Source organism: Dendrobates tinctorius, unplaced genomic scaffold (assembly GCF_039654945.1).
Source record: "Dendrobates tinctorius isolate UK_male_01 unplaced genomic scaffold, ASM3965494v1 ptg000104l, whole genome shotgun sequence".
Lineage (NCBI taxonomy): Eukaryota > Metazoa > Chordata > Amphibia > Anura > Dendrobatidae > Dendrobates > Dendrobates tinctorius.
In genome coordinates, this window is record NW_027361772.1 from 20,000,370 (window position 1) to 20,026,063 (window position 25,694).

General features: G+C 47.2%; 1 protein-coding gene across 2 annotated transcripts in view; it reads left to right on the forward strand.

Annotated features, from left to right (window-relative positions):
• Positions 1-22,376: 22,376 nt before the first annotated feature.
• The window catches only part of BIN3 (bridging integrator 3), a 61,353-nt gene continuing 58,035 nt past the window's right edge, over positions 22,377-25,694 (forward strand). The window contains exon 1 of one of the 2 annotated variants that reach the window (XM_073588905.1): positions 22,377-22,497. In XM_073588905.1, the coding sequence (XP_073445006.1) occupies positions 22,490-22,497 (8 nt within the window). In that variant the 5' untranslated portion in view covers positions 22,377-22,489. The remainder of the gene's footprint in view (positions 22,498-25,694) is intronic. The other variant, XM_073588906.1, reaches the window with a different exon arrangement.

The window sequence follows — 25,694 nt, forward strand, 5'->3', positions numbered from 1 at the left end:
TTTATCTGCGGATAAGCCTGCGGTTTGACACATGGACAATGGAGTAGGTGTAAAACCGCTGCGAAGTGACATGCAGCGGTTTTGAAACTGCAGCAAATCCGCGCTGAAAATTCCGCACAGTGTGCACTGCAGTTTTTGTTTTCCATTGATTATAATGGTACTGTACACCGCAACAGAAACTGCTGCGGATCCGTAGGGCCAAAACCGCTGCGGATCCACAGCAGAATCCGCAGCATGTGCACACACCCTAAAGAGATCAAATTATGGTGGGACTCTACATCACTGAAATCGTACATTCCAAAAAGCATGATTCGTAGAGGTCTGAGGATCAGTAAAATGGCTACTTTTCTCTATACAGATACATTCTTAGATGAATGGAACCAGATTTTGTCACTTTGTTCATTGAAACTAATGGAATTAATTGTCAAATGTGAAGAGAGTGAACTATCTAAGAAGGAAGATATTAACACCATACAATTGTCTCTAAAGCCTGTTATGGATACTGAAGATTTTACTAAGGCTAATCAGAGGATGTTGAAAAATTTAAAATAAAATAAAATACCAAAAAGGTTAAATTTGATAGATATTCGTGACTATGAAAAGAATGAGGTTTATACATGGAAAGTGAATAGAAAATGAACCTCTATTCTGAAAAATTGAATTTTTGAAAGAAACAAAAATAAAGAGGATTGGAAAGTGAGCTTTTCAAATATGTCAAATGCTTCCTCAAATTCCTTTGTTTCTTCGTATGACCTTTCAGAAGATTCTGCTGGTCCATCATATAGAGACTCGTTCACACAATATAGAAAATCTGGTTCCACTCAAGCAGTATCAAAAAACGACGCAGGAGGATGGGTAGAAGACACAGGAGGAAGACGCTACCCTCAGAGAAACAGGAATCACTGTTCCTTGCCCTGTTTGGAATCTTTCTAGCTACATTTTGTCTTCTACTCAGATTTCATTATTGTCGAAAGGATTAGTCTTTTCACCTGTTAAAAAATTTGATATGTTTAAAACCTTGTTAGATATTAACAAATTTTCTCGTAATTTGACCCTTAAATGTCATTTTTTAAAAGATCATGATGACAATACTGATTTACCTTCTATGTCTACCATTTGAATACTAATAATATTCCTTCATTTGTTGAGACGCAACATATTATGTCACTCAGAGATTTGGAAAGTCATTCATTACAAGCTGATATTTCCTTCAATGATAAGTTTTTTTTAGAAGTAATCCTTTTTTCTATCCCATACAATCTTGGCCCGGTTACTTGTTAGGTTTCAAGAGCTTATTGAAAAAGAGTTGGGAATATTGGACAGTAATTCCTGTAGGGATAATCTGTCAGTATCTGAAAGAGTAGCTCTCACTGAAATATTGGATAACAGTGATTTGCTGATTAAATCAGTTCATAAAGGGGGAGTTGTTGTGGTTTTAAATGCTTCACTTTATTATCAAGAGAATCTTAAAATTCTAGAGGATGTCAAATATTATACCAAGTTAAAATTTGATCCTACGGCACAAGTCCAACTCCAACTTTCTAAATTATTACAAAATGGTGTTGCCACAGGTGCTATAGATACTAACCTATCTGAATATCTTTATATTTTAGGCCAATTATTGCTGGTATTGGAGGTCTAAGTGAAAAATTGGGAGAATGGGTAGACATGAATATACAACCTTTGGTTTCTAGTATTCCAGGATTTATTGGAGATACAAAGATGCTCAATTCGAATGGGATGCATCATATTATTGGCTCAGTTGTGATGTTATCAGCTTATATTCTTCTATTCCTCATGATGTTGCTTTTTCTAGTTTCAAATATTTTTTTGACTAAATATAGTAATTATCAAAAACAGATTCAGGAATTTTTATTATTAGCTGTTGTCTTTTTATTATCTCACAATTATTTTTCATTTGCTGCTCATTCATTTTTTCCTCCAGACCAAGGGAGTCAGCATGGTAGGGAAATTCTCTCTCTCTCTCTCTGGCAAATTTGGTTGTTGCAGTCTGGGAGGAATTTTTTTCCGAAAAATTTTTTTTTCATGATAAAATACATTTTTATGGACGTTCTAGTGACGATATAATAATAATATGGAAGGGCAATGAATCAGAAGCTAATACCTTTGTATTGTACATCAATGAAAATAATTTCAACTTGAAATTTACGTATAATATTACTAAAACACATGCTAACTATCTAGATGTGACTATGAGAATGAAAAAATTTTGTTTATGCCATACAAAAAATCTACTGACAGCAACTCGATCTTAGATCGTGTCATCCTACCCATGTTATACGTAATATTCCTGTAGGAGAATTAACAAGAATGAAAAGAAATTGCTCCTCTGATGAGATTTATTTTTTGGAACAAACCAAGACTGTGAATAGATTAAAACTAAGGGGTTATACTAATTGACATTTAAATAGAGCTATATCAATCTAATATATAAAGCTCAAGTGTGTGTATGTATGTGTGTATGTCCGGGATTGGCATCCGCACCGTCGCAGCTGCAGCCACAAAATTTGGCACAGTCACACGTCTGGACCCCGAGAGCGTCCTAGGCTATGTTGTGAGGCGAAATTTTAACCCCGCGCGTTCCAATTCACCAATTTTTCCCCTATCTACATAATGGGGAAAAAGTGTGTGTATCAAGCCCCACCCCTCATTATGATGTTATAATGGTTGCCATGGCGACGTTGATGTCATCATAGGTTGCAAGCCCCGCCGCTCATTATGTCATAATGATTGACTATGGGATGGAGGATGTGTGATGGGTATATGGGCACTGGACCATGGGATGGAGGCTATGTATGACGGGTATATGGGCACGGGACTATGGGATGGAGGATGTGTGATGGTTATAAGTGCACGGGACTATGGGATGGAGGATATGTATGATGGGTATATGGGCACGGGACTATGGGATGGAGGATGTGTGATGGGTATATGGGCACGGGACTATGGGATGGAGGATATGTATGATGGGTATATGGGCTTGGGACTATGAGATGAAGGATTTGTGATGGTTATATGGGCACTCAACTATGGGATGGCGAATATGTATGATGGCTATATGGGCCTGGGACTATGGGATGGAAGATGTGTGATGGGTATATGGGCATGGAACTATGGGATGGAGGATGTGTGATGGGTATATGGGCACTCGACTATGGGAGGATATGTATGATGGGTATATAGGCACGGGCCTATCGGATCGTGGATATGTATGATGGGTATATGGGCACGGGACTATGGGATGGAGGATAATTATAATTTGCTATAACTAACCACAGTTAGTTACTATGCCCGGGCAGCGCCGGGCTCTTCATCTAGTTGTTAATAAAATTGACAGATGTGATTTACTATCAGATCGACCTAAAAATGATGTTGATAATTCCTTTGTCACGTTTTCCACGGAATATAACCCTCAATATGCTGATATTGTTCGCATTATTCAGAAATATTTACCAATGCTCAATGAAGATAAAAAGTTATCAGAGATTATGAACAAATCTAATATTCGCTTTGTGGCCAAAAAGTCTAGTATTCTAGGAAATATTGCTTCACCCAGCTTTTTTCAGGGACCACCAAATTCTTTACAACCTACACGGCTCTCATATAAGGGTTTTTTATAAATGTGGACATTTGACATGTAAAGCCTGCGAACATGCTGACTATAATAAACGCACCTTTACTTCCTCTGTTACAAATATTAGTTTTTCCATTAACAGTTTCATTAATTGTAACACGACTGGGGTAATCTATCTGGTTGAGTGCATTCAATGTAATATACAATATGTAGGCTGCACTACAGGTCCCCTTAAAAAACGCATTAGAAGACATTTGTCGGACAATACTAGTACCACTGCTTTAAATGTGTCAGCAGTTTCCCTTTTTTCTTAGGCATTTCTTAAGGGTACCACCTCTGGGTACCGGATAGCATAATCCAGGACCACCAATATACTGTATATTGAAGTCCTCTTGCGGATTTCACCAAGCGTCCCACCAAGTCTACCGCTATATGCTCGAATGGCACCTCGATGATGGGCAATGGTACCAGAGGACTGCAGAAGTGGGCTACTGGGGAGGTCAGCTGGCACATGGGGCAGAAACGAAAATAATTTATAACTTCTCTGTAACACCCCAGCCAGTAGAATTTCTTCAGAATATGCTTCTGGGTATTATCTGGCCCCAGGTGACCACTCAACACATGGGAATGAGCCATGTCTAACACACTGCGTCTATAGGTTCCTGGTACCAATAACTGCTCTATCACCTCACCTCTTGGCTTGGTTACCCTATAAAGCAGATCACCAATCACAGCAAAATGTGCTTCTGAGGCACACCATTTAATACAGTAACATTTTCAAATGCCCCTCTTAAAGATAGGTCCCTGAGTTGGGTAGATCCAAAGTTTCCCCCAGACACATCCAGCTCAGGGACATTGGAATCAGTCAATGCTGCCTCATCCTCATCGCCAACAAGCACACAAAATTGAAACCTGTCATCTGCAGCCTGCGACGAGGTTTCTTTGGAAGCAACCTGGCTGTTGTCTGGAGAACCAGAGGTCCTCCCCTTTCCCCACAAGTCCCAAAATAATACAAAGTCCCGCCCTATTATTCGTGATGCCACCTGTGGTTTCTGGTCAGTTTGACCAGCGCTGCAGGGTTGCTTCTCTGGGACAGATGGTGTGGTGCAGCAATGATGTTGAAGCTCCCCACAGGTGGAGCTGTAGTCCCAGGGAAGAGTAAATGAGGTTGGCAAGTGGGGAAATGGTATAAAGAAGTAAATGTAGCAGAGCCGGGTGTAAGGCGCAAGAATAACTGGAGGACACAAGGGCATGTAGTTCCAAGGCTTTACTCACAGTCTGGTGCACACAGATGCCCGCCTCGGTGCCGTGTCCTCCAGGTCAGGGGCTCAGCCAACTCCCAGGCAAGGTAAAGTACACCTTTCCAGCGCTCCTCCAACATGTGCCTTCTCTGAACGTCTCCACACTAGCGCCTAATCTGAAGTACTTGTAGTTGCGTATTAAACTCAAGTTTCTCCTTCTTGATGTTACTTAAAACTCTACTTGTACGGCAAACAGCTGTAGCCTGCTTCGGGAACTCCTTGCTATCATGTCCCGGCTCACCCACGTTGCTGTTGTGCCCCCAAGTCTTAGATGGGGATAAAGTGGTTTCTGCTGCAGGAACATCTGTATCCATACAACCTCGGGGACCGAACCCCGGCCATGCGCTTCAAACTTGAGGAAGGGCTCTGCTTTGAACCTACTGTAGTCCTTAGTTCTCTTCTCCTTACGTTCCGTACTAAACTATCTTCCTTCTGAAGAATCAGGCTTTCTATGGCTCTTTCCTGTGCCAGCAGCTCCAGGTCACAGGAGTCTGCTGCAGCACTTCCTTCACTCCATCCCTCTCAGGGGATCTTCTCTCACCGACTGACCTTTTCCTAATATTCACCTGCTCTCTTGTGCAGTCTAAGCTCCACCCACCTTCCTGCACTCTTCGTGTTCCAAGCAGGGAGCCACAAAGGTTGTGTCATGATCCATGCTGGATTATGACAGATAAAAGCACTAGTAACCTTTTTTTTTTCCTTAAGCTGGTGGTTTCAGTTCTAGCTTTGCCCCCGGTGGCCGTTAGGGTCATTGCACTTGATGTTTTCTTTGCTTTGCCTTTTGCCCCCGGTGGTCACTGGGATTATAGCAGCTTTTGGCCCCTGATCATTTGACCATTCCCTTTTCCTATATAGGGTCACATGGTCCATGAGCAGGTGTTGGTGATATTGCTCATTTCCAACCAAGACTGGTGAAAGAAGGAACTACAGAGAGCAGCTCAGGGGAACTCTGGTGTAAAGTCTGGTGAAGGAAGGAATTACAGAGAGGTGTTCCTTGAAGCTTTGACAAAGCTTGGAGAAGTAGCAGCTATTCTGGAGGAAAGCTGCATTCTGGTGGTGGACTCTGTTGCTGGGAGCAATAGCAAAAGAGCAAAGCTACGTGGTGTTCCGTTTGTATTTTTCCCTGGTGTGTATTAGTACAGCGGTGGGGCCAATGCCTGCACCACCCAGCTCCCTAGCAAGGGATAGGTGTAGGGTGTGCTAGGGTGACAGGTTCCGGCTCGGCGACAGGTGAGGAGCCTGTATAGGGAACGTTAGGAGTGTGAGGAACACTGACTCAGGGGAGTGTAGGAGGTCTCCATGTCCCCGTTCCCTATCGCAGGGCCAACCGTTGTAATTGTTTCCCTTCCCCGTGTCTTGTTTTAATTACCGGCCTGCGGGTCGTGTCACACAGGACAGTTACACGTGCCGTGTCTTGTTGTCTTAGTTACCGACCTGCGGGTCGTGTCACACAGGACGGGTCCACGTGACATTATCACCAACCATAATATTTTTTTCTGCTGAGCCATGGACCCAAGGCAGAACTTTGCCCAAATGCTGCAAATCTTTACTGATGAGATTAGGGGGCTGCGCGGTGAGTTGGTGCAGCAGCTGCAGCTATTGGTGGGCTTTGGGGGTCTGGTTCAAGCACAGGCTCAGCCAGAACCCAAGATATCCCTCCCTGACAGGTTTTCTGGAGGGAGAGATCAATTCTTGGTATTTCAGCAAGCCTGTAAACTACACTTCAGGCTGCGCCCTCGTTCATCAGGGAGTGAAGAGCAACGGGTGGGAATCATTATGTCCCTTCTTAAGGGGGATCCCCAATCCTGGGCCTTCTCCCTGCCAGACGATTCACCATCATTAGAGTCCGTGGACGAGTTTTTTGCGGCTTTGGCGCTAGTGTATGGGATCCTGATGGCGTCGCTCTGGTGGAATCCCGACTCCGTAGGTGTAAACAGGGAGCCCGGGTTGCTGAGGAGTACTGCTCAGAGTTTAGGAGGTGGGCCACTGACACTCAGTGGAATGACCCTGCTCTTAGGAGTCAATTTGTGCAGTGTCTGTCTCCAAAGTTGCAGGATACTCTGGTGCAGTAAGCCACCCCCAGGTCGCTGGAGGCCGCCATGTCCCTTGCCATCCGGGTGGATAGACGCCTTAGGGAGAGACATACACAAAATGTGCCCCCTGTTGTCCTCGCTAGGGAGGAGGACCCACCAGTGCGGAAGGAGGAACCCAGACAGCCCGGTGTTGTTGGTACAAAAAAGGGGGGGTCTGCGGCTCGTCGTGGTGGGGGGGTATGCTTTTCCTGTGGGAAGCCGGGCCATTTCATGGGAGCCTGCCCAGTACGTGCCAAGTCTCCAGACGAACCCATGCGAGTAGGAGGAGCTAGTTTGTGTACGGAGCTGCCTACGGTTCAGGGAGTGGTATCGGCATGTTTTTACTGTAGGCAGACTGGTCATGTCCCGAAGGCTTGCCCAATGCGCGCCAAATTATCTATGCCATCTCAGAAGCCGCATTCCCCTGGTCACTTGGAGGGAGGCGACCAGGGAGTGTATATTTCCTCCATTTTGCCCTCCCAAGGTACTATGTCAGCAGAGGTGTTGGCTGGCGGGGTACCGGAGGTGATACCGGTGCTTGTGGACAGCGGACAAGGAGTCAGTCTGGTGGATGCTCGCTTTGTCCAGACTCATGGCCTGAGGTGTAGGACGCTAGCCCAACCTATAAGTGTCCAGGCCATAAACTCTGTTCCACTGAGCCAGGGGAGCTTGACCCAACTCGTAGAAAATATCCATCTACGTATAGGACATCATGAGGAGTCCTTGTCATGCTACGTCTTGGAGGGAATGCCAGTACCTATCGTTTTAGGCCTCCCTTGGCTGAAAAAACACAACCCGGTAATAGATTGGCGGGCGAGGGAAGTGGTCAGCTGGGGGCAGTCGTGTGAGGGCGGCTGCCTAGGGACTACTGTCTCTGCCGTCTCTCTTAACCGACCCCTTTCTCTCCAGTGAGAGCAGCAGATGTGCTGCAGGAGAGTAGGGGCAAGTCTCAACCCTCGCCATTAGCCAACCCGGGGAGGCGCAGACCTCGTGCTGGAAGGGGTTGGAGGGTAATGTACCCTGTGGTGAATTGCGGGGGTGTGAGTGTGGTGACACAGGGGGTCGCCTCTGTTGTCAATCCCAGAAAGAGTTCACCGATTTGTGACAAACGAATGTGTGGCAATAAACGTTCAGGTCCGGACCTGTGTGTGAACGAGCATGTATAGGTGGCCACCAAAAAACATCCAGTGGAAGTGTGTTGCGGAGTCTTACCAGCTCGAGTTACCCCCAAACATACACATACACAACTCGTTCCCCAGGTCGGCGCTTCGGATATGTGTGGTGCCTCCAGAACATACATTACCAATACCAGCGGTGCTCGTTTGTCATCAACCTGACGTGCAGGTAGTTGCAGAGGTGAACTCTGGATCTAGGCGTCCCCTCTGTAGGTGGTTCCCTGATGAGGAGCGGTCTTGAGGGTCCAGAGGCCCCTCATTAAGGGAGGGTACTGTCATGATCCATGCTGGATTATGACAGATAAAAGCACTAGTAACCTTTTTTTTTTCCTTAAGCTGGTGGTTTCAGTTCTAGCTTTGCCCCCGGTGGCCGTTAGGGTCATTGCACTTGATGTTTTCTTTGCTTTGCCTTTTGCCCCCGGTGGTCACTGGGATTATAGCAGCTTTTGGCCCCTGATCATTTGACCATTCCCTTTTCCTATATAGGGTCACATGGTCCATGAGCAGGTGTTGGTGATATTGCTCATTTCCAACCAAGACTGGTGAAAGAAGGAACTACAGAGAGCAGCTCAGGGGAACTCTGGTGTAAAGTCTGGTGAAGGAAGGAATTACAGAGAGGTGTTCCTTGAAGCTTTGACAAAGCTTGGAGAAGTAGCAGCTATTCTGGAGGAAAGCTGCATTCTGGTGGTGGACTCTGTTGCTGGGAGCAATAGCAACAGAGCAAAGCTACGTGGTGTTCCCTGTTTGTATTTTTCCCTGGTGTGTATTAGTACAGCGGTGGGGCCAATGCCTGCACCACCCAGCTCCCTAGCAAGGGATAGGTGTAGGGTGTGCTAGGGTGACAGGTTCCGGCTCGGCGACAGGTGAGGAGCCTGTATAGGGAACGTTAGGAGTGTGAGGAACACTGACTCAGGGGAGTGTAGGAGGTCTCTATGTCCCCGTTCCCTATCGCAGGGCCAACCGTTGTAATTGTATCCCTTCCCCGTGTCTTGTTGTTTGTTACCGGCCTGCGGGTCGTGTCACACAGGACAGTTACACGTGACGTGTCTTGTTGTCTTAGTTACCGACCTGCGGGTCGTGTCACAAAGGACGGGTCCACGTGACAGGTTGCTCTGCTACACTACTGGTGCGTGTGGGATGTGAGTGTTGGAGTGTGGTCAGGTGTCTCCACCTTACCTGGATAGTGGGTTACCACACCTCAGGAGGAGGAGCAGTACCTCTGTGGCGACTGAACCCTCAGAGGCGCCACATACCCCCCGTTAAACACAGCACGTCCGCAGGCTGCAAACAGAACAAGAAAACAGGGTGTTACAGAAACATGCAAAAATTTTAAAATGCATTTGAACAGGTAAACAATTTTAAACTAAACTTCCCAATATGGGAGGCACTGATTCTTAAACGTTGCAGAACAAGTTAACAGACTACCTATAATTTAACATTTTACCTAATTTAAAGTGCTATTGGCAATAACCGTTGCTAAGAAGTTCACTACCAGTTCAGGGCGTACTATCCCCGCTGCAACATATTTTCCTTTATCATTCACATTTTCACATTCTGCTGTTTCTTCTAGACCCATAGGTGACAACTGCTGACTCTGGTTCGTCACCTGAATTCAAAATTTTTATTCAAAACTTCACATTTTTATTAAGCATTACTTCTAAACTACTTTCTGCAAAACATCCATTTCTAATACTGCAGCTAAACATTGCTACCAACATTTTCAAAAGGCACATTATAAAATACTTCACAGTAAGACAACAGTAATTCTTGCAAGGGCTGGACACCGCTCCCAGCCGGGATTTCTTGCAGTGTCTCTGTAGCTGAAATAGAACTTGGGTCTGAGGTAGTCCTTGTTGAAAACTGTTCATGTAAAACCAAGAGAGAGCACGTTAAGAGGCGCAAACTATTTACAACAAAGTTTTTGGATCACTCCAAGTTCATGATCGCTCAGTTCAATAAGAGTGGTGCCAACTGGGCGAACTGGGAAAAACACAGAAAATGAGGGTGCCCATACCCTCCTGGGTAACAGTTCAGTTAGTTGCAATCATTTTTAATGCTTTTCTCCCCCTGGGGTGGTGGAAGCGGGCTTCTTTTTCTGCTTCCAGGGAAGACTGTCTGGGTGTCCACCTCCTGGCGGATTGACGAATTGCAGGTACTCTTCCTCCCAAGGAGTTAGATTGGTGGCTGCCCGTGCAGATGGGGTGGCAGCTGGTCTTTGAGCAGGAGCTGCCTGCGAGGGTAGCACAGCAGCTTCAGGTTGTATCTCTGCTGCCCTGGTTTTTGGCCTGACAGCTGGTGGAACTGCTGCCTGTGGCACAGCCGGTACCGGTATAGCAACTTGTACCAGGGGGTGCTTTACTTCCGTGGATGTGGCCTGCTTGGCCTTGGTGGGTACAAATACCATGGTGGGAACTGCCTCTGCCGGTGGAACATAAGCCTTGTCCTTTTTGTATGCCTCTATGAACTCCTCCGGGATGCGGTGCACATTCAGAGCATACCAGCCGCATAGCCCCTCGTGACGGGTGAAGGTGACGTAATCTCCCGGGTACAGATCACGAGCGGGGTGTCCCATCCGAAGGTGGGACTCCACATCCCTCCGGCTTACAAACAAATCAGAGATTCTCTGGGGGTCTGAGATGAAACCAAACTCCCTTTCCGAATTAAAGTTCAGGACCTGACCCCACTCGGCCGAGTCCCGGGGACCATAGTGCCTGGGGCGGGACTTTTGCTTCTTATCTATATCAGGGCCCAGCACTGCCAGTCTCTGTTGCTCCCGCTGCTCTGCTGCCAGCTGGCGGATAGTCCGCTGGTAGTAAGGCTCTTCCTCCTCCACCTCTTGGGGCTGGCCTCTGCCCACAGCGGACAGGGGCACCACTGTCAGGGGTTTGGGTGTTTCCCCCCAGGGACTAGTATATCTTGCTGTGACTCGCCCCCAGAGGCCGTGGGGTACTCGGTGCCTGGCCCGTTGATTACAATGGGAGATGTCACAGTGGCAGTGATCCGGTCCGTGGCCTCAGGCGGTCAATGTAAAAGGGGGTAGAGTGATGGGGATAAAGTTGTTGAGATGATTCGTGACGCCACCTGTGGTTTCTATTCAGTTTGACCAGCGCTGCAGGGTTGCTTCTCTGGGACAGATGGTGTGGTGCAGCAATGATGTTGAAGCTCCCCACAGGTGGAGCTGTAGTCCCAGGGCAGAGTAAATGAGGTTGGCAAGTGGGGAAATGGTATAAAGAAGTAGATGTAGCAGAGCCGGGTGTAAGGCGCAAGAATAAGTGGAGGACACAAGGGCATGTAGTTCCAAGGCTTTACTCACAGTCTGGTGCACAAAGATGCCCACTTCGGTGCCGTGTCCTCCAGGTCAGGGGCTCAGCCAACTCCCGGGCAAGGTAAAGTACACCTTTCCAGCACTCCTCCAACATGTGCCTTCTCTGAACGTCTCCACACTAGCGCCTAATCTGAAGTACTTGTAGTTGCGTATTAAACTCAAGTTACTCCTTTTTGATGTTGCTTAGAACTCTACTTGTACGGCAGACAGCTTTAGCCTGCTTCGGGGACTCCTTGCTATCATGTCCCGGCTCACCTACTTTGCTGTTGTGCCCCCAAGTCTTAGATCGGAATAAAGTGGTGACGACTTCTATTCCTCCGGTTTCTGCTGCAGGAACATCAGTATCCATACAACCTTGGGGACCGGACCCCGGCCATGCGCTTCAAACTTAAGGAAGGACTCTGCTCTGACCCTAGTCCTTAGTTCTCCTGACATTCCGTACTAAACTATCTTCCTTCTGAAGAATCAGGCTTTCTATGGCTCTTTCCTGTGCCAGCAGCTCCAGGTCACAGGAGTCTGCTGCAGCACTTCCTTCACTCCATCCCTCTCAGGGGATCTTCTCTCACGGACTGACCTTTTCCTAATATTCTCCTGCTCTCTTGTGCAGTCTAAGCTCCACCCACCGCCCAGCACTCTTCGTGTTACAAGCAGGGAGCCACAAAGGTTGTTCTGCTACACTACTGGTGTGCGTGTGGGATGTGAGTGTTGGAGTGTGGTCAGGTGTCTCCACCTCACCTGGATAGTGGGGTACCACACCTCAGGAGCAGGTGCAGTACCTCTGTGGCGACTGAACCCTCAGGGGCACCACAGCTGCTCATGGGGAGGCTATGGGGGTGACATGTTGCACATGGGAGGTTATTGGGTGTCATGCAGGACATGGGGAGGCTATGTGGGTGTCATGCTGCATATTGGGATTCTATGGGGGTGTCATGCAGCACATGGGGAGGCCATGTGTGCCTTATGCAGTAAATGGGGAGGCTATGGGGGCCTCATGCAGTGTATATATAAGGTTGGTTGTGTGGGGCTCATACAGTGTATATAGAGAGGCTGTGTGGGGCTCATGCAGTGTAAATAAGAAGGCTGTGTGGAGTCTCATTCAGTGTATATAGGAAGTCTGTATGGGACTCATGCTATATAGGGAGGCTGTGTGTGGCTCATGCTGTATATAGGGAGGCTGTCTGGGACTCATGCGGGATATGGGGGAGGCTGTGGGCTCATGCCGCATATGGGGGAGGCTGCGTGGGGCTCATGCTGCATATTGTGGATGGCTTTGTATGCTATGATTAGGGTTTTGAACTGGAGTCTCTGGGTAATAGGGAGCCAGTGAAGGGATTGACAGAGAGGAGAGGCTGGAGACTAGCGGGGGGGACAGGTGGATTAGTCGGACAGCAGAGTTTAGGATAGATTGGAGGGGTGCGAGAGTGTTAGAGAGGAGGCCACAAAGTAGAAGGTTGCAGTAGTTAAGGTGGGTGATAATGAAGGCATACACTAGAGTTTTTGTAGATTTTAGGTTGAGGAATGTACGGATCTGGGAAATATTTTTGAGTTGAAGTTGGCAGGAAGTGGAAAGGGCTCGGATATGTGGTTTGAAGGAGAGATCAGAGTCAAGGATTACCCCAAGGCAGCGAGCTTGTGGGACTGGGGAGAGTGAGCAGCCATATACTTTAATGGATAGGTCTGTTGGGGGAGTCGAGCGAGATGGGGGAAAGATGATGAATTCTGTTTTGTCCATGTTAAGTTTCAGAAATCTGGTAGAGAAGGATGAAATAGCGGACAGACATTCTGGAATTTTGGTTAGTAGTGTTAGGTGTCTGGTTTCTGCATCTACTCTGCAGGAATCCAGAGACTCACATTCTACGGTCTCCTGCTGCCCATCTACTGCAGAGAAGATTACTTTGCAGCAGACCGCTCCAGAGACTAAGTTCCTCTGTGCTCCTTCTGAGCATGCTCATGAGACGATCTCCCATTGGAGTTTGGGAGTCATGTGCTCAGGTCCTGCTCCAGATCTCATTGGTCCATCTCGGAGATCTGGATGCTTCCGGAAGGTCCCGGCTACTATAAAAAGTATAGACTATACTTGCTATGTGTGAATGGTGACGGATGCATGATTCTGGTGACTGACTCATTTGAAACCCCTTCCCTTTGATAATACGCATGTGGATAGGGAATTAGTTTAGCTGTCAGCGCCAGTCAGTGGCAAGCCTTAAGCCACTGTGCTCACCGCTACGCTAGCATCCGACATCGCGCTTGCTTTCTGGCTTTGTCGTCGAGTGGCAGTGTCCTACGCTGCGCTGCAGTTGCAGCCCTCCTTGGCGTCCGCAGAAGCGACGCCGCACACACGGTAGGTCTAGAGGGATGCAGCTCCTCTGTCTTGGGTCCTGCTCCTGTGACCAGATACCGCGTGTGCATCTACCTGAAGCCTGTGTCACTAACAGGTTCAGCGTTTTGTATGTTTTTGCTGCGGCATCTCTGTGTGTGAACAGAGGCCTCTCTGCGCACTCCAGGTGAAGTTGAACCCATGTGCATCATACTGCCATATTGCTTGTCTGCCACCACTTAGCAGCAGTTTTACCACCTACTGCACGGTGGATCCCGAGCGGCGAACGCACTTTATTATTATTTTTAATGCGTTCCGCCGTTCCTAACATTATACTAGCGCCAGGGTCTGGCTAGTGATGGCAGATCAGCAGCAACTCCTTCAGTGCATTTGCCAGCTAGAGGGCCGGTTGGCTACTCTTGAGAGTGTCATCGCAGTGGCGAAGTCTTCGGAGGCTGCTGTACAGGCGATCGCAGAGGCGGTTTCCCGTATGTCCACATCCTCCCACGCGCCGACAGTTACCCGCCTCCCGTTGTCCGATAAATTTTCTGGCAATGGCGCCTCCTGTAGGGGTTTCGACAGCCAGTGCTCTATCCAGCTGGAGTTACTGGCTGCGTGATTCCCTACGGAATGGGCCAAGGTAGGGTTTATTGTTTCCCTTCTGTCAGGCAAGGCGTTGGAGTGGGCTACGCCATTATGGGAGCGTGGTGACCCAGAGGTTCGGACCGCTGCTCACTTTCTAACAGCTATTAAGCAGGTCTTCCTAGGACCGCGGATCACACACGACACCTCTCTGCAGCTAATTGCTTTGACTCAGGGATCCCTCTCGGTTAGTCAGTATGCCGTTCGTTTCCGGACACTGGCTTCCGAGCTGCGGTGGTCTGACAAAGCCCTCATCCCTGTGTTCTGGAGAGGTTTGGCGGAGCATGTTAAGGATGCTCTCTCTACCAGAGAGGTCCCTGCAAGTTTGGAAGAGCTGATTGCTATTTCCACCCGCATTGATCTCCGTTTTTCGGAGCGCGGCCTGGAGCGTGCTCAATCCAAACGGAAGGTTACCTCGGTTCCCAACTTTTTTGAGCCTCTGGAACCACCCCAGCCAGAGACTTCACTCCTAGAGCCCATGGAGGTGTCTCGTGCCGTTCTCGAGGTGCGTCCGGCACAAAACTCCATCTGCAGTTGTCATTGTCAACACTCTGTCCCCCAGGATAACGGGGTCCCGCAATGGCCAAACTCTGTGCCGCCGGGCAAGACCTTTGTCCCCCCTCACCTTCGGCCGAAGGCTCTCGCATGGGCACATGCGTCCAGTGCAGGTGGTCACTGTGGCTACATACAAACCACAAAACTCCTGGCAGGGTCGTATTGTGGCCGCACAGGACTCGGGACATTAAAAAATAAATTCGGACATGCGCCTCATGTGCTCGGGATAGCCTCCTTAGACAGAGAGTGGAAACGTCCGCCGATACACCGCGGCGTTCCACTTCAACCTATGCTCCGGGCGGTTTTGACGCTCCCGTTGTTTCCCACGTGTCCCTTCTTAAACCTGGCGATCTCGCCGCCTCTGATACCTTCCACGTGTCCCGGTTTTCCGTGTCATCTACCGAGACATCAGACTTGCCTTCGGACGAGTCTGAGACCTATGCCTCTGATGGCCACAAAGTGGTGGATTGGAAGGCTCAGAGGGGAGGGGGCCCTAGGAGGGGGGGGGGGGGTAATGTTAGGCGTCTGGTTTCTGCATCTGCTCTGCAGGAATCCAGAGCCTCACATTCTACGGTCTCCTGCTTCCCATCTACTGCAGAGAAGATTACTTTGCAGCAGACCGCTCCAGAGACTAAGTTCCTCTGTGCTCCTTCTGAGCATGCTCATGAGACGATCTCCCATTGGAGTTCGGGAGTCATGTGCTCAGGTCCTGCTCCAGATCTCATTGGTCCATCTCGGAGATCTGGAAGCTTCCGGAAGGTCCCGGCTACTATAAAAAGCGTGCATGGCCGTTCCGCCATGCGCTAGTTTAGACTATACTTGCAATGCGTGAATGATGACGGATGCATGATTCTGGTGACTGACTCATTTGAAACCCCTTCCCTTTGATAATACGCATGTGGATAGGGCATTAGTTTAGCTGTCAGCGCCAGTCAGTGGCAAGCCTTAAGCCACTGTGCTCACCGCACCGCTACGCTAGCGTCCGACATCGTGCTTGCTTTCTGGCTTTGTTGTCGAGCGGCAGTGTCCTACGCCGCGCTGCAGTTGCAGCCCTCCTTGGCGTCTGCAGAAGCGACGCCGCACACACGGTAGGTCTAGAGGGATGCAGCTCCTCTGTCTTGGGTCCTGCTCCTGTGACCAGATACCGTGTGTGCATCTACCTGAAGCCTGTGTCACTAACAGGTTCAGCGTTATGTATGTTTTTGTTGCGGCACCTCTGTGTGTGAACAGAGGCCGCTCTGCGCACTCCGGGTGAAGTTGAACTCGTGTGCATCATACCGCCATATTGCTTGTCTGCCACCACTTAGCAGCAGTTATACCACCTACTGAACGGTGGACCTCAAGCGGCGAACGCACTTTATTATTTTTATTTAGTGCGTTCCGCCGTTCCTAACAAGTAGGAGGTGATATCTGGTCCAGAGAGGTAGATCTGTGTGTCACCAGCATAGAGGTAATATTGCAAGCCGTAAAATTCTATGATATCTCCCAGGCCGAATGTGTAAATGGAGAAGAGCAGGGGCCCTAGGGCTGAACCTTGCGGGACTCCGACAGATAGGGGGCAAGGTGAGAAGGTGATGTTTGAGTGGGAGACACTGAATGTCCGGTATGTTAGGTATGACGCTATCCAAGGTAGGGCCAAGTCAGTGATGCCAAGAGATGAGAGGATCTGTAAATAATAGGGAGTGGTCCACTGTATCAAAGGCAGAGGACAGGTCCAGGAGGAGGAGGACAGAGTAGTGTTGCTTGGCTTTGGCAGTCAGTAGGTCATTGGTGACTTTTGTTAGGGCAGTTTCAGTGGAGTGACGCAGTTGGAAGCCAGATCGTAAGAGGTCAAAGAGGGAACAGGAAGAGAGGTGAGAGGACAGTTTGAAATGGACATGTTGTTCCAGGAGTTTTGAGGCATAGGGGAGAAGTGATATAGGGTGATAGCTAGATACAGAGGATGGGTCAAGAGAGTGCTTTTTAAGGATGGGTGTTATTGAGGCATGTTTGAAGCATGAGGGGAAAACACCAGTTGTTAGTGACAGGTTGAAAAGATGGGTTAGGGTAGGGATGAAGACTGTGGTGAGGTTTGGGATGAAGTGGGATGGGATCGGGTAAAGTGCACAGGTGGTGAGATGTGATCTTGAGAGTAGGGCGGAAAGTTGGTCTTCTGTAATGGTCGAGAAGCTGGTTATGTAGGAGGAGGGATGAGTAGTTATTAGAAGGGACTATGGGGGTTGTCTGATGTTATCAATCTTCTATTTGAAGAATGAGGCAAAGTCTTCAGCTGAGATAAGTGGAGAGGGAGGAGGTGCTGGGGGACAGAGGAGAGAATTGAGGGTGTTGAATAGCTGTTTAGGGTTGTGAGACAGGGAGGATATGAGAAATAGGTTTGTTTTGCTGTGGCGAGTGTGGCCTTGAAAGTAGTGAGGGACTGTTTGAATGCGATGAAGTCCTCGTTGGAGTGTGATCTTTTCCATATCCATTCATCAACACAAGAAGCCCACCTCAGTTCTTTGGTCAGGCTGGTGTGCTAGGGTTGTCTGTTGATTTTGCGAGCTTTGGTATGTGTGAGAGGGGTGACCGATTCAAAAGCTGCAGGTATTGTGGTGTTCTAAAGCCAGTTGGAGGTTGGTGGGGGTTGGTTGGGGAGTAGATGCGCACAGAGTGCATCTCAAAGGAAGGGAGGGTAACAGAGGATGGAAGTGGGATGTGGGTGAAGTAGCAGTCATCTGACAGGAGAAAACCAACTCCTCCGCCATGCTTGCTGCTGGGGGCGGGGTGTGTGGTAAAGGTGGAATCCACCATACGAAAGTGCAGCTGGAGAGGCTGTGTCAGAAGGGGTGAGCCAGGTTTCGGTGATAGCAAGAAAGGAAAGTTTGTTAGAAATGAAAAGATCATGGATGTAGGAAAGTTTCTTGCAGAAAGAGCAAACATTTCACAGCCTGGGACACCTGACATCAGAGTTAAGGCAAATTGCCACCAAAGACCTCAACATATTATGATGCTACCCCACACAGTATAATGTCAACCACAGACATTCCACACAGTATGATTGTCCAACACAGCCACCCCACACAGTATAATGATCCCCCACAGCCCCAATACAGAATGATGATCCTCCCTCCACCCATCATGATATCATGATTTCCCCACACAAAGCACTATTTTAGCATGATGGTCCCCCACAACCCCCTATATTAGTATGTTGGCCCCATCCACAGCACCGTAGGCTACATTCCCATGATCAGGAAGTAGCAGCGCTTTGGACACAGTGTATTTTTGCTGCCTCCAAATTGCTGCATTCAGATTTGCTGCATCCAATATATATCTATAGTGAAAACTTTTGTTGTAAAGACTAGCTTCTCCACAACAGAAATTGACATGCTGCGGCTCATAAACGTGCACTGCGGATAAGTTTATACAGCGTCAAATAAAAGCAAAATGAGCATGGGATTTCTACAAATCTCATCCACTATTCTTGTACTGTACAATGCAGCGTTTTGAACGCAGAGCGAGTTCACTGCTTCCCAAACACTGCTTTTCCTGATCGTAGGCATATACCCTTATATAGTATGATAGTCCACCTCACAGACCCAAGTATGATGATCCACCTAGTATGATGGTCCACCTCACATACCCCATAGAGTATGATGATCCACCTCACAACCCCATATATAGTATGATGGTACCAGCAACATCCTCCTATATAATATGTTTCACCTTCCAACCCCCTATATAGTATGGTAGCATGGTCTGCCACCTCACAGCCCTTTATATGGTATATTAGTCCACCTCACAATCTCCTATATAGTATTATGGTCAACCCCACAGAATCTTATATAGTATGATGGTTCACATTACAGACCCCTATACAGTACGGTAGTCCACCCCACAGCCCCTTATATAGTATGATGGTACCCCTAACAGCCCTTTATATAGTATGATGATACCCCCAACAGCACCCTATATAGTATGATGGTCCACCCCACGGACCACTATGTAGTATTATGGTCCACCCAACAGCCCCTATATAGAATGATGGTACCCCTAACAGCCCCCTATATAGTATGATGATACCCCCAACAGCACCCTATCTAGTATGATGGTCCACCCCACCGACCACTATGTAGTATGATGGTCTACCCTACAGCTCCCTATATAGCATGATGGTCCACACCACAGATCTCTATACAGTGGGGTCCCCAACCTGTAGCTTGGGAGCCACATGTGGCTTGCAGTCCCAGGAATTGTGGCTCGCGACTGTTTGCCAGCTTGGTGCATTAGCTCCAGGTCCAGCAAACAGGTATGAAGAGTACATATCAAAATGGTTAGTTTTTGAATAGCTCTGCACAGAAGAGTAGATCTGGATGTACATATACTGGTCTTAGTGGTTTAGAAATGTCTAGGTATGGTAAGCTGGAGGATGATAGTACCCTTTAGAGCAGGGTTCCCCAACTCCAGTCCTCAAGGCCCACCAACACGTCATGTTTTCAGGATTTCCCTTGTATTGCACAGGTGATGCAATTATCACCTTGGCAATACTAAGGAAATCCTGAAAACATGACCTGTTGGTGGGCCTTGAGGACTGGTGTTGGGGAACCCTGCGTTAGAGGATGTTCTTGAAGCTGGATGCGACAGTGTGTTGGGAGTCCTTGATGGGAGAATACTGAACTGGGGCATTGTGGGAACCCCTGGATCTCGGTATACTGCTTTGGAGTGATTTCTGTGGAAAAGTTTCCGTTATCATTATACCTATAATAGGGGCTTTGGTTGACACTACTTTGAGGGGGACAGGAGCAGAATGTTGCTTGTAACCCCTCTCAGAGTTCAATGTGGCTCGCAACCCTCTCTCAGTGCTGAATGTGGCTCTCAAGGTCAAAAGGTTGGGGGCCACTGCTATATAGTATGATGGTCCACCCCCAGCACCCTATATAGTATGATGGTCCACCCCACGGCCCCCTATATATCATGATGTTCTACCCCACAGCATCTTATACAGTGTGATGGTCCACCTTATAGCACTCTATAAAATATGATAACCCACCCCAGGGCTCTCTATATAGAATCATAGAGTTGGAAGGGACCTCCTGGGCCATCTGGTCCAAACCCCTGCTCAAAGCAGGATTAGCTAAATCATCCCAGACAGATGTCTGTCCAGCCTCTGTCTGAAGACTTCTATAGAAGGAGAACTCACCACACCTCTCGTGGCAGCCTGTTCCACTCTGTCATGTATGATGGTACCCCTAACAGCCCCCTATATACTATGATGGTATCCTCCACAGCCCCCTGTATACAGCAGTATGATGGTACCCTAAACAGTCCCCTATATAGTATGATGGTCCAATCTAGGCCCCCCTATATAGTTTGATGGTCTACCCCACAGCTCCCTGTATAGCATGATGGTCCACACAACAGATCCCTATATAGTATGATGATCACCCCCCCCAGCACCTTATATAGTATGATGTTCTACCCCACAACATCTTATATAGTATGATGGTCCACCTTATAGCACCCTGCTGGTCTACCCCACGGCCCCCTATATAGCATGATGGTCTACCCAACAACTCCCTATATAGCATGATGGTCCATACTACAGACCCCTATATAGTATGATGGTCTACCCTACAGCATCTTATATAGTATGATGGTTCACCTTACAGCCTTTTATATAGTATGAGGGTCTACCCCACAAATCCCTACAGTGTGGTCTACTCCCCCAGCACCCTATATAGTATGACGGTCCCCCACAGCCCCCAATATAGCATGATAATCCACACCACAGTTCCCTGTAAAGTATAATGGTCCCCCACAGCCCCTAATATAGCAAGATAGTCCACTCCACATACCTCTATATAGTATGTTGGTCCCTCATAGCCCCCAAAATAAAAAAAAAACAACCTTATAATAATCTAACCCCTTTCTGACCTTGGACGCAATAGTACGTCCAAGGTCAGATCCCCTGCTTTGATGAGGGCTCCAGCGGTGAGCCTGCATCAAAGCCGGGACATGTCAGCTGTTTTGAACAGCTGACATGTGCCCGCAATAGGTACAGGTGGAATTGCGATCCACTCACGCCTATTATCTAGTTAAATGCCGTTGTCAAACGTTGACAGCGGCATTTAACAAGAACTTACGGCTGGAAATACGTACATCGCCGACCCCCGTCATGTGATTGGGGGGCCAGCAATGCGTTGGTATAACAACCAGAGGTCTCCTAGAGACCTCTATGGTTGTTGATGCTGGATTGCTATGAATGCCAATCGTTGGTCGGTGCTCATAGCAATGCCGTAATCAGCTACATATAGGCGATCAGCTCCTCTCCTATATGTAGCAGAGCCGATCAGGCTATGGCAGCTTGTAGCCTCCCATGGAGGCTATTGAAGCATGCCAAAATTTAAAAAAAATGTTTTAAAAAATATGAAGTAAAAAAAAATATAAAAGTTTAAATCACCCCCCTTTCGGCCCTTTCAAAATAAAACAATAAAAAAAAAAATCACACATACACATATTAGGTATCGCCGCGTTCAGAATCGCCCGATCTATCAATAAAAAAGGATTAACCCGATCGCTAAACGGCGTAGCAGGAAAAATAATCAAAACGCCAGAATTACAGTTTTTTGGTCGCTGTGACATTGCATTAAAATGCAATAGCGGGCGATCAAAAGATCGTATCTGCACATAAATGGTATTGTTGAAACCGTCAGCTCGGCACACAAAAAATAAGCCATCACCCAACCCCACATCACGAAAAATGGAGGCGCTACGGGTATTGGAAAATGGCGCCTTTTTTTTTTTAGCAAACTTTGGAATTTTTTTTCACCACTTAAGATAAAAAAGAAGCTAGACATGTTTGGTGTCTGTGAACTCGTAATGACCTGGAGAATCATAATGGCAGGTCAGTTTTAGCATTTAGTGAACCTAGCAAAAAAGCCAAACAAAAAAACAAGTGTGGGATTGCACTTTTTTTTCGCAATTTCACCGCATTTGGAATGCTTTTTTCCTGTTTTCTAGCACGACATGGTAAAACCAATGGTGTCGTTCAAAAGTACAACTTGTCCCACAAAAAATAAGCCCTCACACGGCCATATTGATGGAAAAATTAAGAAGTTATGGCTCTGTCAAGAAGGCATACAATGTAGAGTTGGACAGGCCCTTCAGGCTCAGCTGATCTGTCATAGACAGACAAAATTATATGTTTTTCAAATGTTGGTTGGGTAACTTAGTAAATTTAGTAGGAAGAATAATTAATAAGCCAATGTAAAAAAGAAGGCTAGAAACACGGCGCCATTAGCGCTACTATGACTCTGCGCATGCCTCAAGACTTACAGTTCCCGCCTTTAGCCGGACGCATGCGCACTATGAGTTGCGACTCGCACAGCGTTGCACACTAAACCACGCCCCCTCGTGTGACGTCACATCCGCTCTGTTCGTTACTAGGAATGTCAACTTCCTGGAGACCGACACAAACCCGGAAGTTATAGAAGGTAAATAACAAGAAGAGCAGAAGAGCTCGGGAACGATGAGTTGGTGAGCACTGACACGTCTGCAGCCTATTACTGTGCTTGTGTGTACGGCGTGTATGACCGTCAGGTGGGCAGGGAGTGCTGGGACTTGTAGTCCTACATCACATTGGACTCTTTATAAAAAATGAGATCGTGTTTCCAGACTATCACTAAATATAGCCAAAGCCTTGTCAGTACTCTGAGGATACAACAGGTCACCTTTTGGGGAAATATAGCTAACAACTGCCATGATCCCCTTTATAAGTCGCCTATGAGCAAGACGCCCTTTGTTTTCCTGAACGTTCAACTTTGAAGTGGTTGTAAGTCAACTGGGAGGAGCTTAGAAAAAGAGATGAAAGGTCGTTATAGTGAGTTCACTAACCGATTCTACGTTAACTCCTTCTGCAGTCTATATATATTTGACAGTGCGACACTGAGGTTATAGGAGGGAAATGGTGCAACATTTTTAATTAAACCCAATTGCAAAAATAATTTTTAGCCCCATATAAACCCGTGGAAGCGTCGGAGCAGACGCGAAACGGCCGCCGTCCATTGATTGCCCCCACCCCCTGCATGTCCTGTATACCGCAATAAAGGACTGTGTTTAGGAAATGGTGAGTGTCACTTTCTTATTTTTTTTCTTACCTGGATAAACAGTATTAAATTTGTCCCCAAAGGTGGACAGCCCCTTAAAATACTGATGACCTCATCAATAGCAGATCGCATGAAGTCTAAGTTTTAGGCACTTCTAATGATCAGAATGAATGATCGGCATCAGATATGCCGATACTCCATGGGGGTGAAATCTACTGTTTGGGCACACGGAAGGGAAGGAGCGCCATTTCACTTTTTAAATGTAAAATTTGACGTAATAATTAGCGGACGCCATGTCATGTTTGCAGAGCCCCTGATGTGCCTACACAGTGGAAACCCCCCACAAGTGACCCCATTTTGGAAACTAGACCCCTTTGGGACCTTATCTAGATGTGTATTGAGCACCTTGAACCCCCAGGTGCTTCCCAGAAGTTTGTAACGTTAAGCCGCGAAAATTTAAAAAAAAAAAAAATAATCAAATTTTTCCCGCAAAAATCTTTTTTAGCTCCAAATTTTGTATTTTCTCAAGGGTAAAAGGAGCTAATGGACCCCAAAATTTGTTTACGATACCCCATATGTCATCGAAAACTGCTTTTGAGGCACAGTGCGAAGCTTAGAAGGGAAGAAACGCCATATTATAGTGCAGGTTTTGATGCACGTGTTTGAGGGTACCATGTTACATTGGCAGAGCCCTTGAGGTGCCAGAACAGCAGACACCCCCCCCCCCCATAAGTGACCTCACTTTACAAACTAAACCTGTCAATTAATTCATATAGGGGTGCAGTGATTATATTGACACCACAGGTGTGTCTCAGATTTTTATACCATTGGGCAGTGAAGATAAAATAATTAACATTTTTGCCACCAAGATTGTGTGTTGGCCCCGAGTTTTACATTTTTATATTAGGATATGGGTAAAAATTGCACCAAGATTTGTCCCACAATTTCTGCTGAATGTAGAAATACCCAATATGTGGCTGTACAGTACTACTTAGCCATACGGAGTGACTCGGGAGGGACGGAGCGCTATTTGCCTCCTGGAACTCAGATTTTCCTAGAATTGTTTGCGGATTTCATATAAAGAGCCTCTAAGTGGTAGAAAAGCAGAATCTCACTCAAGTGACCCCATTTTGGAAATTATACCCCTTTGGGAATTTATTTATGGTTGTGGTGACGATTTTGACTCCATGGGTGATTTCCAGTAACAAGCCGCAGTGGATGTTGCTGAAATGAAAACTGCCGTTGTAGTGACCAGTACATTTTGCCCAGCCCGTGCTTCTGGAGACACGCACCTGTAAATTAGGCGGGCTTTCATCACTACAGAAATGCCGAACGTGGGCGCTAAATGTGGTTTAGGCACACTGAGGTTCAGAAGGGGGGGCATTTTGGATTTGGGAGCGGAGAATTTGCTGAATTTATTTTGTCAGGTGAGGAGCCATTTAGCTTTTCCAGAGCGTTTGTGTTACCAGTAATGTGGAAGCCCCCTATATTTCCATTAACAGATGACAGACCTGAGTGGGGACTTGCTTTTTTTGTGGATTGAATTGAATCTTTTATTGGGAACATGTTACATAATATTTATGATCACAGTTATCCGGCATGCTACGCTGACCACTTACTTTGAGGTTTCCAACTAAGGCTATGTGCACTCGTAGTTGGAAGTGCTGCGGATTTTTCCGCGCGGCTTTTGAAAAATCCGCAGGTAAATCTGCAGGTCAAAATGCCTGCGGTTTACCTGCGGATTAGCCTGCGGTTTAGCCCTGCGGTTTCACACCTCACAATGGTGAAGGTGTGAAACCGCAGCAGAATCCGCACAAAGAATTGACATGCTGCGGATTGTAACCCGCAGCAAATCCGCACGGAAAAATCCGCAGCATGTGCACAGCGTTTTTGGTATTACCACTGAAAACAATGTTACTCTACAACGCAGCAGAAACTGCTGCGGACCCGCAGGGCCAGAAACGCTGCGGAACCGCAGCAGAATCCGCAGCGTGTGCACATAGCCTCAATCTCTGAGTGACGTGATTCAGATGAAACCCCCGATGGATCCGTTCACTATAGTGAGGCAGCAGAGTCACTCTGTACTCCGTTTGGTCTCTGTTCAGCTGATCAGCGGTGTCCTTCTTTTCAGAAGTGCACAAAACTGTGACCAAAGGCACTTTTATGCAATCCTGAAAAGGTGGACACTACCGGATCACAGGTCAGACGGGGTCCACAGTGCCTCCATCTGCCTCAATATAGGGAATCTTCCGCCAGAGGTTCTGTCTGAATCTTGTATTTCAGAGATTTACATGGAAACCTTGGTGTAAGCGCTCAGCGTAGAGTTCAGGATAAATATGCGCAGAGCCTTTCTGCGATCTTTGGGTGGCAGAATAAAAAAAATCAACAGAATGTGAAGAATTGGTTTTATTTATTTTTTACGCCATTCCTTGTGCTGTATAAGTAGTGATTAGGTGACTTTATTCTTTGGGTCGATGCGATTACAGCGATACCAGATTTATATCGGGTTTTTATGTTTGGCTGCTGTCACACACTAAAAGACGCTTTTTATTGCGAAAACTAGTTTTTGCATCACCACATTTTGAAAGGTATAATTTTTCCATATTTCGGCCAACAGAGTCATGTGAG